Source organism: Vulpes vulpes, chromosome 5 (assembly GCF_048418805.1).
Source record: "Vulpes vulpes isolate BD-2025 chromosome 5, VulVul3, whole genome shotgun sequence".
NCBI lineage: Eukaryota > Metazoa > Chordata > Mammalia > Carnivora > Canidae > Vulpes > Vulpes vulpes.
Genome location: NC_132784.1, coordinates 77,038,606 through 77,053,661, shown reverse-complemented (window position 1 = coordinate 77,053,661; position 15,056 = coordinate 77,038,606). Strand labels below are relative to the sequence as shown.

The following is a 15,056-nucleotide window of genomic DNA, read 5'->3' as shown; positions in this document are numbered from 1 at the left end:
AGTCCTAGTTACAACACAGTTTCAAAAAAGTTGCATTCTGACATAACAAACACCATCACCATTTTCACCAACCTCAGTAGATAAGCAACTTACCTACAGACCTAAGCAACATCTCCTACTCTGATCTATAAGTAAGACTGCACTCTCCTTTTCTCCTTCTCTTGAATATGTTCACCGCCACTCCCTCATAAGCCTGTAACAATTCACTCATTCTCTCTTTCAATAATGTATGTTGAAAACCATTGATTTCCAGGCACTGCTGTCTGAAGACAGAGCAGCCAAAGAATAGGAAGTAGAATAGACTGGAAATATAGAAAAGCTTTATCCAAATTTCCTTTTTTTGGTCTCTTTTTTTTCTCAATTGCTTTCGCTCCACTTCCAAAACAAAAACTCTGACATTTGTACATACAAATCATTTTACTTTGTATTAAAAATAAAATGTGGATAATTATATTTAAAACTATATGCAACTTTTTACAGTCTCATCTCTGAATATTTTTATAATCCCAATTCTATTCAATACTCTCTACCATGAATGGATATCCATTGGTCCAGTTAATAGAATTGATATCCACTTGTCAATACCAATATGCCCTTCCATGCTTCTCCATTTTGTTCTTGCTGTTTCTAGTAGTCTTCTCTACAAGCAAAATGGATGATGAAGGGAAATTCATTTATAATTAAAGCCTGTTGAAACAACATCTATTCACTGAAGAGCTACTTTCCATGTCAACATATTTCATTTTTTGCTATAGAATCACATTAGGCATAATTCATTTGTAGCTTTTGCCACATGTATAACAACTGTCTGTTTCCATACCTCTTCCCTTGCTGGGTGTTAGTTAGAAACTTACAGTTGAGCGCCATGCTGTTTTTTTGTCATTTCCTGATGCAGTCCCTTCTAAATATTAGGTAATGAAAAATTAAATAGTAATGTTGGGTTAACTAATTTAAGATTAATATCATAATTATATTTGAATATCTCTTCCCTTTTTTCTTATAATCATTAATTTAGAAAACATTTCTAAGGGCACATTCGTGGCCTTTGTCCAATATGCTCCCTGCTAATCCTAAGTAAGATCTCTAGTTACTGTAAATGCAGAAACACAGGTCTCACAGATTATAATCTGGCAAATCATGCCCTGATTTTTCCAAATTTCCTCAGACATTCTAAACTTGAATTTGTATTTTATTTGATCTAAAGATAAATTATATATGTGAAATAAAATATATATAAGAAATAAATATCTAATCTAAAAGTAATTATGTACATGTAAAAATATATTTTTAAATCTAAAAAGAAATATATAAATATATATAACTAATGTAAAAAAAGAGAAAGCACTGTTCACTTTTCTCTTACAAAATGTACTCCAAACTTTTTTTTTATCTAGTCAATTGTATTATACTCTATTTAATTTTTAAAATTCTTGTCTTGAGCTACTATAGGGATAGTATTACATGTCAATATGTCAAAGTCCACCATTTTGAAATCTCTCCTCACCTACCTGGGTAGAATGTGCTCCTATTTCTCTTCATTACAGCTCTGAATAGCAGCTGACTGCATGTATTTGTTAGTGTCTCTGTCCCAAAGGGTCTTATCTCAGAGCATGATGCAAATAAGATTATCAGAAAAATTACAGTCCATGTTCAACTGGGATCTCTGTTTTTGAAGAACTGCATATGTATAGTTCTGCATTTAGTATAATGCTATTGCTCTATGTTTCTCCTAAATCTTAAAATATTATGATTAGTCAACTTTAAAAAAAAATATTTTGGTTATAGTAGATTAGGGTCAGTCTTTGAAATTGGCTTTTAAAGACAGGTATGAATTACCTTTTTAAAATTCTTATAACTTCCTATGAAATATTTATCTAATTCCTCTAAGGACTTATCCCTTAATACTATATGTACAAGGAATTTGGTAAAAGCGCTGGGCGTTAGCTTGTATCCTGGTCATTCTGACCTAGATGATGTACAAGATATATATTGTCAATTTAATATGTGGGGAAAGAAGCATGGATATGAGTTTTATATACTGGTTATGAATTTAAAATGTTCCCCTTACTTTTCTTCTAATAAAAATTAACTATAACACTGGGCTACAATAGAATGAAGTAAGGGATAGAATCTTTTTTTTTTTTTCATGATGTATAAACAGGACACTTTGAAGGAGAAAATATAGCAATGCTTAAAAATCACAACCTGCTTACATTGTGTAAATGATGCCCAAACTAGGTAAAGATAAAGCTAGGGATCAAGCTAGGGAATTGTGTATGTTTGAATTGTATGTTCTATATATTAAATAATTCTTTTTTGAATATTTACTTGTCTCTTCCCCTCCCCCCTGGATTGAGGAACACATCTGGCACTAATGGCTAGATATCCTGTCTCTGCTTGTGCCTTGTTACAAAATGCCAGGACTTGCAGTTTGGTATCGAAATGTCTGACCATTATGTATAGTACAACACATAACACAAAAACAAACAAAATCCTTAGGAGTACCAGTATTGGTTCTGAAGAAGCCATTCAAACTTAAATTTAATTAAAAAGAAACTCTTACTAATAAATCAGAAATATTTAAAGAGTCCAGAAGTTAAATTTGAAACCTCAACTCTTTTTCATGTTTTATCTTAAAATAATGTATCAGGTTAAATAATTAAATAAAATGTAACCAATAGAAGACATTTTATAGAGGGCCATGGAAAACCAACACTATATTTTGTTTTTTTGTGTTTTATTTTTGTTTTGTTTTGTTTTTCAACACTATATTTTCTATGGGAGTTTATAAACTTTATTCAATGAAGCCTGGATATACTTCACATGATGGTCTTGTTGAATGTCATTTCAATGCTTTCTATTCAGACTTGTAGCAACCACTATAAGCATCTATATATAACTCATGATTTAGTTCCTCCTAAGCATACATTTCCCCCACTCATGTCTCATCATAAACATGATTTATAGAGCATAGTGTCTATGAATACATGTGTAATAAAGATCATGCCCAGTGAGCAGAACTTGGCTGCTCAGACAAATAAATGTAGTACATTAGGGATTTCTGTCTTGTAACATTAGATCAATATATCAATATTTTAACATTGATTAACCATGGTTGTGTACTAAAAGACTACATAATTTTGTTCTTTCTTATTATTTAGTGGATCTTTAAGTTCTCATACCTAAGTTCAGAGTAATAAGAAGATTCCAAAGGACCATGTGGACTCCTTGCTTACATATATATATAATATGTATAGAGACATCTGCTCTAGCTGTCCATTCTAAAACTACGACCATTAGTCAAGAATTTTATAATAAACTAAAAAAAAAGAAAAGAAAAGAAAAGACAATGCAAAGTATCAACTAACAGCTTTGTCACAATATTAGTGCAACTGATAAAAGAAAACATTTCTCTGGGATGTCTCATATTTCTTGTCCCTAAATAGGGGATTTTAGAATTAATTTAACTTAATTAGTAGGGAAATTAGTAAGGGATATTTTAAAAAGGATTTTTGGGAATAATTCTTTTTTTTTAAAGATTTTATTTTATTTATTCATAGAGACAGAGAGAGGCAGAGACACAGGCAGAGGGAGAAGCAGGGACCACACAGAGAGCCTGACGTGGGATCCCGGGTCTCCAGGATCACGCCCTGGGCTGCAGGTGGCACTAAACCGCTGCGCCACCGGGGCTGCCCAATTTTTGGGAATAATTCAGTTGCAATGTTTTCATGTCTATGAATCTAATTTTGTAGTATTATATTTTTTCTTATATCATAATTATTATGACTAAAAGTTTAGTGACTATACTTGAAGGAACTCTTCAACACTGAAATTCATTTATAATTAAAGTGAAGATACCCATAGAATGTTAATTTGATTTTCCGTATTCAGGCATATCTCCAAGATATTGGGACTTAGGTTACAGACGACTGTAATAAAAAAAAAGTTTCACAATAAAGCAAATCAATTGAATTTTTTTTTTTTTTGGTTTCCTAAGTCATATAAATGTTATGTTTACACTATACTGTAATCTACTAAGAGTGCAATAGTAGTATGTCTAAAAATATACATACCTTAATTTTTTAAATGACAACTTTATTGCTAAAATATGTTTTTTTTGTTTTTTTTTTAATTTTTATTTATTTATGATAGTCTCACACACACACACAGAGAGAGAGAGAGGCAGAGACACAAGCAGAGGGAGAAGCAGGCTCCATGCAGGGAGCCCGACGTGGGATTCGATCCCTGGTCTCCAGGATCACGCCCTCGGCCAAAGGCAGGCACTAAACCGCTGCGCCACCCAGGGATCCCTATTGCTAAAATATGTTAACGGTCAACTGAGCTTTCAGATGGTCATTATCACTGATCACAGTTCACCATCAAAAAAGTTTGACAGATGAAAATAGGGGAAGGGAAGGAAAAATAAAGTAAGCAAAAACAGAGAGGAAGGCAAAGAGGAAGAGACTCAACTATAGGGAACAAACAGGGTTGCTGGAGGGATGTGGTAAATGGGTGATAGGCATTAAGAAGGGCACTTGATGTAATGGGTACTGGGTGTTATATGCAAGTGATGAATTAGTAAATTCTACCGCTGAAACTAATACCACAATATATGTTAATTAACTAGAGTTCAAACAAAATCTTGAAAGGAAGGAAAGTTTGAAATATTGTGAGAATGACCAAAATGTGCCAGAGACACAAAATGAGCAAATGCCGTTGGAAAAAGGGTGCCAATAGACTTGCTCAATGCAGGGTTGCCACAAACTTTCTAAAAACTGCAATATCTGCAAAATGTAATAAAGCAAAGTGCAGTGAATTGAGGTATTTTCTTATCTCTTCCAGTGTAGTTCTTTGATTATTTGTCGACTCATTCATAAGGCCAAATGTCAGAATCACCCATAGAGCTAATTAAAATATGGACTTATTGACCTTTATCTGGTGATGCTGAATAGGACTGAGATATAGTCTGGTTACCTCCATTCCCCAAAATTGTACAACAGTTTTTGGTGTACACTCACTGATCAAGAACTATCAGAAGACATAACAAAAATATTTATAAAAACAATTAACATTTCCCTCTAATGACATAGGAATTCTCACAAACATGATTCCTGGAATGTCTAATGATATCATAAGAGTACATATATTCCACACAATACAAAAGGCTGTTATTTAGAGTAAAGAGAAAGAGAAATCTTACAGAACCCAGTATATTTATGAATCAACATGAAAATATCAATGATTAAGAAAGAATTAGGGAGTTTTATTTTAAATATAACTTTCAGTTTAATTTTACTAACTTGGCTGTGAAGAGGATTTTAGCAATCCGTAATTACAGTTCCTCACGATGTAGTGATCCACTATACCTCAACATAACCAGTCAGAAAGTGAAAAAGAAGCCCAAGGATAAGAAAGATCAACTTACTTCTCTCAGCCATATTTTATTGCTCTGTTCAAACTTATTTAATTTTTTAACTTACACATCTTCCAACCAATGGAAATATTTCTTCCAAATTGAGTATCTTTGTACAAAGTTAGTGAATAATGCTTGTTTCTGCATTAACCTTTATTTCCAAGAACTTCAGTTTACCTTTTAATTCAATGCTTCCCAAATTCTAGCTCCTTTTAATTCCTAGAATTACTTGTACACCTATAAGTTTGCTACCTAATGGTTGCCTTCTCTGACATATGGTACCCTAACGTAACCATCTAATCATTTACCTATGGAGCTCTAAAATTACTTTGATTTAAAAGATCAGCATGAGTTTTTCAGAAATCTCTGTAAGGCAGCCTTCACATCCTTATTCCGCAGGCTGTAGATCATGGGATTCAACATGGGGATCACCAGGGTATAAAATACAGAAGCAATTTTATCAGTATCCAATGAGTAGTTAGTTTGAGGCTGCAAATACATGAATAGTAGTGTTCCGTAGAAAACTGTGACTGCCATCATATGTGAAGCACATGTGGAAAAGGCTTTTTTCCTTCCTTCTGATGAATGCATCCTTAGAATGGACAAAACAATGTTGAAATAGGATACTAGAACTATAATCAAGGATAAAACCAAATTTGTAGCTGCAGATATAAATACTATTGTCTCTGGAAGGTAAGTATCTGAGCAGGACAATGTTAACAGAGGGACAATATCACAGAAAAAATGATTGATTACATTGGAAGAGCAAAAAGACAGAGAAAATATACAAGATGAAACTACAAGTGCTGTGGAAAAGCTGTAGAGGTATGTGAGGGACACCAAGGAAAGGCAAATCTGTGGAGATACCACCACCATGTAGAGCAGGGGGTTGCAAATGGCCACATAGTGGTCATAGGCCATCACAGCTAAGGTGAATACCTCAGCTACAATGAAAACCAAGAATCCTCCCAGTTGGGTGGCACATTCATAGTACAAAGTGGTTTTCTCTTTTACTAAAAAATTGAAGAGCATCTTAGGGGAAATGACAGTAGAATCGCCAAGATTGATGATAGCCAAGTGCCTGAGGAAGAAGTACATGGGTGTTTGAAGCTGCGAGTCAACACTGGTGAGGGTGATGATGCCCAAGTTTCCTGCCACGGTCAGCCCATAGATCACCAGGAAAACAAAGAAGAGTGGCATCTGGAGGTCTGGGCGGTCTGAGACTCCCACGAGAACAAACTCAGTGATCTGTGTGAAATTTCCAGGAGCCATCTATGGGTTTGAATAGTCATCTGTTTGGAGAGGAAAAGGAGAAGTGGTTACAAACTTTGAGGAATTATTTTCTGAGAAGGTCACTAGAAGGCATATTCTTTAGGTGAGATTTCCTGGAATCATGTATTAATCCAACTCAGTTATTAAAATCAAGGCATGAGGACTAGCAAATTAAAATTTGTGATCATTTGGAAGAGAGAAAAGGCAAGTATAGCAAAATAAATAGATGATCCAGCATCATGCATTATTTGAGGATTTACTTCCTCACAGTCTTATTAAAATCGTGAGAATCTTATTAGTTTGCAAAAATTTGAAGCCATGATTCATATATTCATATCATGTCTCTTGAGTGTGAGAAAAGCTTGAGGAATTGTATGGCTCCAAATACTCCAATTGTCTCCTTGTGATTTCCTAACCTGGGACTTGTTGCTTTTTTTCTGAAAATTAGATGATTCTATTCTCTATCCTGCCCCATTTTCTTTATCCTATCTTTCTATAACTTTTATTTGATGGAAATTGAATTAATGATTTCTACCATTCATGTCTGTTACCTGCTTTTTCTCATTTTCCATTTTATTAACCCAGACAAAAAAAACATGGAGATATGTCTTTTATTTTTCAGAAGACTAATTTTCTTTCCAGCTTTCAGAAAAATGAGATCTGTGAAATTTACAAACTTTTGTAAAACAACCCACCATGCCTTATTGGATACCACTTTCTTTATCTTCCCTATCATAACTTTTCCTTATTGTCCCATAAGTTACAAGATTCCTACTATTCTTTCTACTATGTTTATTTTTATTTTTTTTAAAAGATGTTATTCACTTATTCCTGAAAGACATATATATGGAGAGGCAGGGACATAAGCATAGGGAGAAGCAGGCTCCCTGCAGGGAGCCCGAGGTGGTGGCCCTGGGATCAAGTCCTGAGCCAAAGGCAGATGCTCAATTGCTGAGCCACCCAGGCATCCCACAATGTTTATTTTTAAAAGTCACTTTAAATTTATAAAATTTGGGGGATCCCTGGGTAGCTCAGCAGTTTAGCGCCACCTTCAGCCCAGGGCGTGATTCTGGAGACCCGGGATCAAGTCCCACATCAGGCTCCCTGCATGGGGCCTGTTTCTCCCTCTGCCTGTCTCTGCCTCTCTCTCTCTCTCTATCCTTCTGTGTGTGTGTCTCTCATGAATAAATAAGTGGAATATTTTTAAAAATTATAAAATTTTATAACCATTTATTAAATGTTAATATATCTAGCCTTCATTTTTAGTTGATCTTTTACTTGGTATATTTTCCCCATTTTAATATTTTTCACTACCGTAATGATAAACTTCCTTACACTATAGAGCTTCTGTGATAATTTCATTGCATATATTTGTCAAAGAATCAGCATGCTATTATAACATGACTGAATATTCTCCTGGATATGTTTGTTTCAAGGATGGTCATATGTTCTTAACTAAGTCTAATTAGAATCCCTTCCTAATCACAACTGATAGTTCCAGTGGTGGGTACCTGGCCCAAAGAAGTCCTATGATGATCTCTTATCTAAAGACCTGGAATTAAATTCTAGAGCATTAAGACTATGTCATTTAACATAACATCTACCCTTTAGCAAACTTTAACTATGCATATACACATCATCATCATCATCATCATTATCATCATCATCATCATCATTATAATCATCATCATAAAAGTGGGTAGGAGGAAACATTTGGAGATGATGGATATATTTATAATACGTTGTGGTGATGATTTCACTGATGTATCTCCAAACTCATCAAATTGTACCCATCAAACATGTATACAGCTTTTTGTATGTCAACCATACCTCAAGTAAGTGTTTTTTTTTTAAGGACTATAGATCATAAATGCCTGAACTGTTAAAGCTTAAGCTGTTGACATTTTCTTTCCTAAAATAGGATGGAATAGAAAAAAAAATCTATTCTGCAGTGAGGAAAAAGAGTGAAGCAACAATAGAGAAAGAATTAAAGGAACAAAACTGAAACAACTTCTAACTATGCTGAGAATTTACTACATCATCATTCCTATCTTGGTTTGAGTCTATCTTCTTCTTCTTCTTCTTTTTTTTTTTTTTGAGTCTATCTTCTTACTTATTTATTTACCAAGTATTTGCTGATTTTCTACTTGTGCCAGAGAATATGTTCAAGCTTCAGATATGTTCTATCTTCAGATTTGCCCCTCAACAATAAGGAAAAGAGAGAAGACTGGTAATGGAACTTACAGATGAGACGATTACAGGTTGTAATGAGAACAATAAATAAATTGAATGAAAAAGATACATTAGGATAAACTGGGATAATTATGTCACATGAGATGTCCCCTTTCTGAAAGGGTCACATTTGAACTCAAACCTAAAGCATGAGAATGAGCTAATTATTTCATAAATCACAGGAAAAATGTTCCTAGATTCTAGGTGGGAATGTATTTCTTGAAGGTGTTGCTCAGGGAAAGAAAAGACTTTAGTTTTTTATTTGTTTTTAAAGAGGAACTTAACAGAGGCTGGGGTACTAAAGGTAATGAGAAAGTGGAGAGGTAGTAGAATCAGATTGTATAGGTTACAATAAATATTTGGGATTTATTCTAAGTGAATTGTAAATCATTGGGAAGTTTTAAGGTAGGTGAATGAGATGATCAACTTTAAATCTGAAAATAAGAACCCTTAGTATTGTGAAGATAATGAGTTACAGATAGGAAGTGAGTTAGACATGAATGGAAGTTTTTTGTTTTTTGTTTTTAATGAGTCAAGCCATTGTTATAGGATTCCTGAGGAAGATAAATAATGTTGACTTGAGTTCAAGGGGAGAAGCTGGAGGTAGAAGGAAGGAAGTAAATTTAAGTTGGGAGCAGAAACAAGATGGTATCTTTAACATAATTCATATTACGTATTGTATGAGAGAAATATAAAGGAATGACAGATGGGGCCAGATCAAGAAACATTTTGTCAGGGCACCTGGGTGGCTGAGTCAGTTAAGTGTCTGCCTTTGACTGAGGTCATGATCCCAGGGTCCTGGGATAAGCCCCACATTGAGCTCCCTGCTCAGTGGGGAATCTGCTGATCCTCCTCCCTCTGCCACTTGCCCTTGTTCAAACTTGCTCTCTTTCTCTCAAGTAAATAAAATATTTAAAAAACTTTTTAAAAAGGAAACATTCTGTGATTTTTTTTGCAATCAGATCAATAGCCATGACATTTTTGAATATTAGAGAATGTGATTAGACAATAGACATTAATATTAAGACAGAGTGATTAGAGTGATATATTTCTTAAAGATTTTATTTATGTATTCATGAGACACAGAGAGAGAGAGAGAGAGGGAGAGAGAGAGAGGCAGAGACACAGGCAGAGGGAGAAGCAGGCTCCATGCAGGGAGCCCGACATGGGACTCTATCCCAGGACTCCAGGATACACCCTGGGCCAAAGGCATACACTAAACCACTGAGCCACCCAGGGATCCCTAGAGTGGTATTTTGAACATAGTGAGCTTTAGGTGCTTTTCAGAAATTTAAATGATCTAACGTTTAAGTCTGGAGCACACTGGTCTGGTTAGTTTTACAGAAATGTCAACCCAGATGATGATAGCATTTTTTTTTCATCCATTTCAAGATTTTTAAAAAATTTGTAACAGAAACTTCTAATATGTTCCTTAATCTTCACCCCTTTCTACTGGGGGACAACACTCTGTTTCACAATTCTAGCTTTCCTTTTATTGCCAAACACTACCCTGTAGGATATTGCTTCTGTGTTTCCCTATCCCCATGTCTATTTCTGATCTTATCTTCTCTGTTTGCAACTTTTAATATTTGGTCTGCATCTTTCAGGCTCTCCATTGTCTTCCTTGCACACTCATCAACTATAAGCAAGAAAGAATGCTTCTAAATTATATCAGCTCCTCTATTTCTGCTAAAATTTGATGTGTTGCTGGTTATATGCTGTATATTAAAGGGCAATAATAAATGCTAAAAAAGCAACCATTTTAGGGGCACCTGAGTGTCTGCCTTTGGCTCAGGATGTGATCCCAGAGTCCCAGGATTAAGTTCTGCATCAGGCTCCTTGCAGGGAGCCTGCTTCTCCCACTTGCCTATGTCTCTGCCTTTCTCTGTGTGTTTTTTACGTATAAATAAATAAAATCTTTTTAAAAAAGATTTTAAAAGACAAACATCCCATTCATCTTCTAATTTTCTCTTTCAATTCAAAATTCCATATGCATTATTGGCCAATTTCCATGCATACTTTCCCAGCCTAAACATTCTTCTCTTCTGCTTCCTTAGGTCAAGCTTTTTTTTTTTTTTTTAAGGTTTTATTTATTTATTCATGAGAGACAGAGAGACAGAAAGAGAGAGAGAGAGAGAGGCAGAGATACAGGCAGAGGGAGAAGCAGGCTCCATGCAGGGAGCCTGACGTTGGTACTTGATCCTGGGTCTCCAGGATTGCTCCCTGGGCTAAAGGTGGTGCTTAACCACTGAGCCACTGGGGCTGCTGAGGTCAAGTTTTCATCAACATCAACATTGACTCTTGCATCCTTCTTGCTTTCCATATCATAATTCTCTCAGATTATCTGGTAGACAAGTGGTGGTCATTAAAGCTTTTTAGTAATTAAGGTATGTAATCTGAGTTATTTTTTAAAGTAATAATTCAAAGATGCTTTAGCCTTATTTTCAGTGCATTACACAATTAGGCCCATACCAACTTTCTGGTCATACCATCCTATCGGCACACAATGAACATAAAATTTTCATCTCTTGTCCTCTGTGTCCTAACTCATGTTGATTCCTCTGAGATTACTCCATTCTTTGCATGTGAGAGGTGACATGATACCTGAATGAAGTTTGCTCATCCTTTGTAGCATGGGCCCCATGTGATCCGAAAGTAAAAATGAATACAGTGTCAAATGAAGCTAACAAACTTGAATTTTAGAATATTTAAGAATGTCATTCCTGATCATACCCTAGACATTTTAAATCTTCTATTGAATACTAAAGAATAACCGGGAGGGTAAAAAATAGGTTCAATATTGATTTCCATTTAAATGAGTACCAATTTATAATGGTTAATGAGTAATAATAACGGTCTTTATGTATACATGGTGATAGTTTCCATGTATTTTGAATTTTCTTGTATTAAAAATTATAACGCAGAATTTTTTAAAAAGTAAATTTATTTGGAAGCACCTGTGTGGTTCAGTTGGTTAATTGTCCAACTTGATTTTAGCGCAGATCATAATCTCAGGGTCATGAGATGGAGCCCCAGGTCCAGCAAGACACTCAGTGGGGTGTCTGCTTGGGATGTTTTCCCTTTGCCTCTACCTCTGCTCTCTCTGTCTCTCATAATAAATAAATCTTTAAAAAAAGTAAATTTATTTTAGAATGTCTTATTTTGGGTCATGTGAATTAAGGGCTACTCAGCAAATGAACATTTTCATCCTGTGTTTTATTTTCTCCTTGAGAATGCTATAGAGGTTCTGTCCTATTAAACCAGGAATGTTGGGTTTGCAGTTTCTTAGCATCTGGCTCCTTGTTTGCAGCATCTTTATGCAAATAGGATTTTTTTTTTTGAGATCTTCTCAGCTAATATGTTGGCAGATTTATTTTACTGTAAGATAAATGGCTTATCTAAATATGTTCTATTATTACACTGATTACATATTATGCTTCTATATGTATTTTTGCCTTTGTATTATCAGATTTAATGGACATTTTCTTGAGAAAATTTGTTATATCCTCAAAAAGGAACACCATTTGGAGTTTGGGTAGTTGTGTATCTAGTCTTTTTTTTTTCACAGATAGTCCTATGAAACATACAGTTTTCACTTTAGTTAATATTGCAGAAATAAAAACTGACGTAAATAAACAGCAAAAATTCATTGTTTTGGTAGTGATATAATTTAAGTACATAAGCCATAATGATTCCAGTTCTGATTTGGAAACACAAATAGCTGGATTATATTTAACAGCACATATTCCTTCCCAAAGTTACAAATCTTGGAAAAAGATTAAGTATTGTACTATCTGATTATATGTAGTGTGGAGTGCCTTCTAAAATAAAAATGAAACATCTCAGTTTGAGGAATTATCTTTGATCTTTCAAAGGTCATTACTCAAAAATAAGACAAATATTTTCCACCCACCTCTAATGCAGAATCTGCTTCAGGCTTTTAGTGAGAATCTGTAAATGGGGCTCAATAAAATACCCAACTCTGAAGCACAGGTGATTCTAGGATTGACAAATTGCCTTTGGCATCCTTGGAGAAGATACCATTTGGGAATGGCTCATTATCAGGATCTCCGCCTAGGAATTCAACAAGATGCCTCTTGAGTCTTTTTTGAATTGAAGCAAGTCCAATTCCCTGACCTCTTAGGGACATGGTGATTAAGATATATCTGCAAAAGTAACTCATCTGCATTTAGGAATTCATTATTGCAAAAATGCAATATTAAAGAGGTAGAAACCAATGGTCTAGCAGTGAAGTTAAAACAAACTCTATCTAGAAATGGTATTTTTATTATGCCATCGTTTTTCTTTTTCCTTTGCTTTTGCTTCAAAGAATACAATTAGCATAATCATTATTTCAGGGAATAGGGTGAAGTGGATGTTAAAAGGAGGATGTGTTCTCCAAAAACAATCCCCAGGCAATAAGATTATTATTTTTTAATAAGATTATTATTTTAATCTTTTCTTAATTGTATTTCAGGTGAGAAAGGTAGAATAAAACTACTAGAGAAGAGTCAAACATAGTATTTAAAAGGAAGCCCCTGAGTCGTGTCCATAAGTTTCCTGTTGCCCCCATAAATATTTTAAATACTGAATATTTTATATACATATGTATATATATAATGTATAAACATATTTATAATATAAATGTGTATAATATAAATATATATAATATTTAGTGTTTAAATATCTATATTTAGTGTGTGTATATATGTATATATATACATATATATATTTATATATATATATACACAAAATATCAATGACTAATGACTAACAGGATTGTATAGAAAGGAAACTGTCCTGGGAGAACAAAAGAAAAACACTCACATTAAATACATCAGGATGATTACTTGGTGGTGGTAGAGGGAACTGAATAAAGAAATAAAGATGAACAATGTAGAGTTTGCTAGAGCTGCATAACAAAATACCACAGACCAGGTGGCTTAAACAATAGAAATATATCTTCTCAATTCTGGAGCCTAAATGCCCAAGATCACTGAGTGGGCAGGCTTAGTTTCTTCTGAGGATTCTCCTGGCTTGGGGATGGCCACCTTCTTGCTATGTCTTCACATGGTAGTTGTTGGGTCTAGATACATGCCTGGTTCTCTGGGTGTCCTAATATCCTCATCTTATAAGGACACCAGTTATATTGGATCAGGGCCCATCTTAATAAGCTGTTTTAACTGAATTACCTCTTTAAAGGTTCTATCTCCAAATATAGTCATATTCTGATATACTGAGCATTAAGCCTTCAACATATGAATTTTGGTGTGACACAATTCATCTCATAAAAAATTGGCATGAAAAATGAAAAATTCACTTAAGAAAAGTGTAAGTCTTTGCCTTGCCCAATGATGATAAAGTATCATGAACTGAGGAACATAATTATTCTAAACTTCTTGTCTTAGGTCCAAAAAAGTTGCAAACATGCAAAACTTCAGTAGGTAGAAAACTTCCATCTAAAAACCTGTTCTATAAAAGTAATTCAAGTTATTAAAATATATAAAAATCTTCATGAGTATGTTATTAGTATGATAAATACTAGAAACTAAATAGTTTGAAAACGTATTAAACATATTATAAAAATACATACTTATGATGTAATTTTAATGTAATAAAATGTATTATATAATTTTACATATAGTCTTTTTATTACATATAGTCTTTAAAACTTTATATAGGTTGTATAGAAATTCAAAAGCTGCTGAGAAACAAATAAAAAATAATATTTTAAAAACCATATCAGGGTTGCCTGGGTGGCTCAGTTGGTAAAGCTCTGACTCATGATTTCAGCTCAGGCCATGATCTTTGGGTTGTGGGATCAAGCCCTGCATTGAGCTGTGCATTCAGAGGGAAGTCTCCTTGGGATTCTCTTTCTCTACCCCCTTCCTCACCTACATTCTCTCAAATAAATAAAGAAATCTTTTTTTTTTTTTTAGGCCATCATAGAGCAGTATAGAGGTATCTCAAAAGTTAAAAATAGAACTACCAAAAAAAAAAATAGAACTACCCTATGATCCAGCAATTGCAATACTAAGTATTTACTTAAAGGATACAGGGGGATCCCTGGATGGCTCAGCAGTTAAGCACCTACTTTTGGACCAGAGCATGATCTTGGAGTCCAGGGATCGAGTTCCAC

The 15,056-nt window shown here is 34.3% G+C and overlaps 1 protein-coding gene across 1 annotated transcript; it reads right to left on the bottom strand.

Moving 5' to 3' along the window:
• Window positions 1–5,755: 5,755 nt before the first annotated feature.
• Window positions 5,756–6,685, bottom strand: LOC112930616 (olfactory receptor 8J3-like). Its single transcript, XM_026012958.2, has one exon. The coding sequence runs from the start codon at window positions 6,683–6,685 to the stop codon at window positions 5,756–5,758; it is 930 nt and encodes a 309-aa protein (XP_025868743.1).
• Window positions 6,686–15,056: the final 8,371 nt, after the last annotated feature.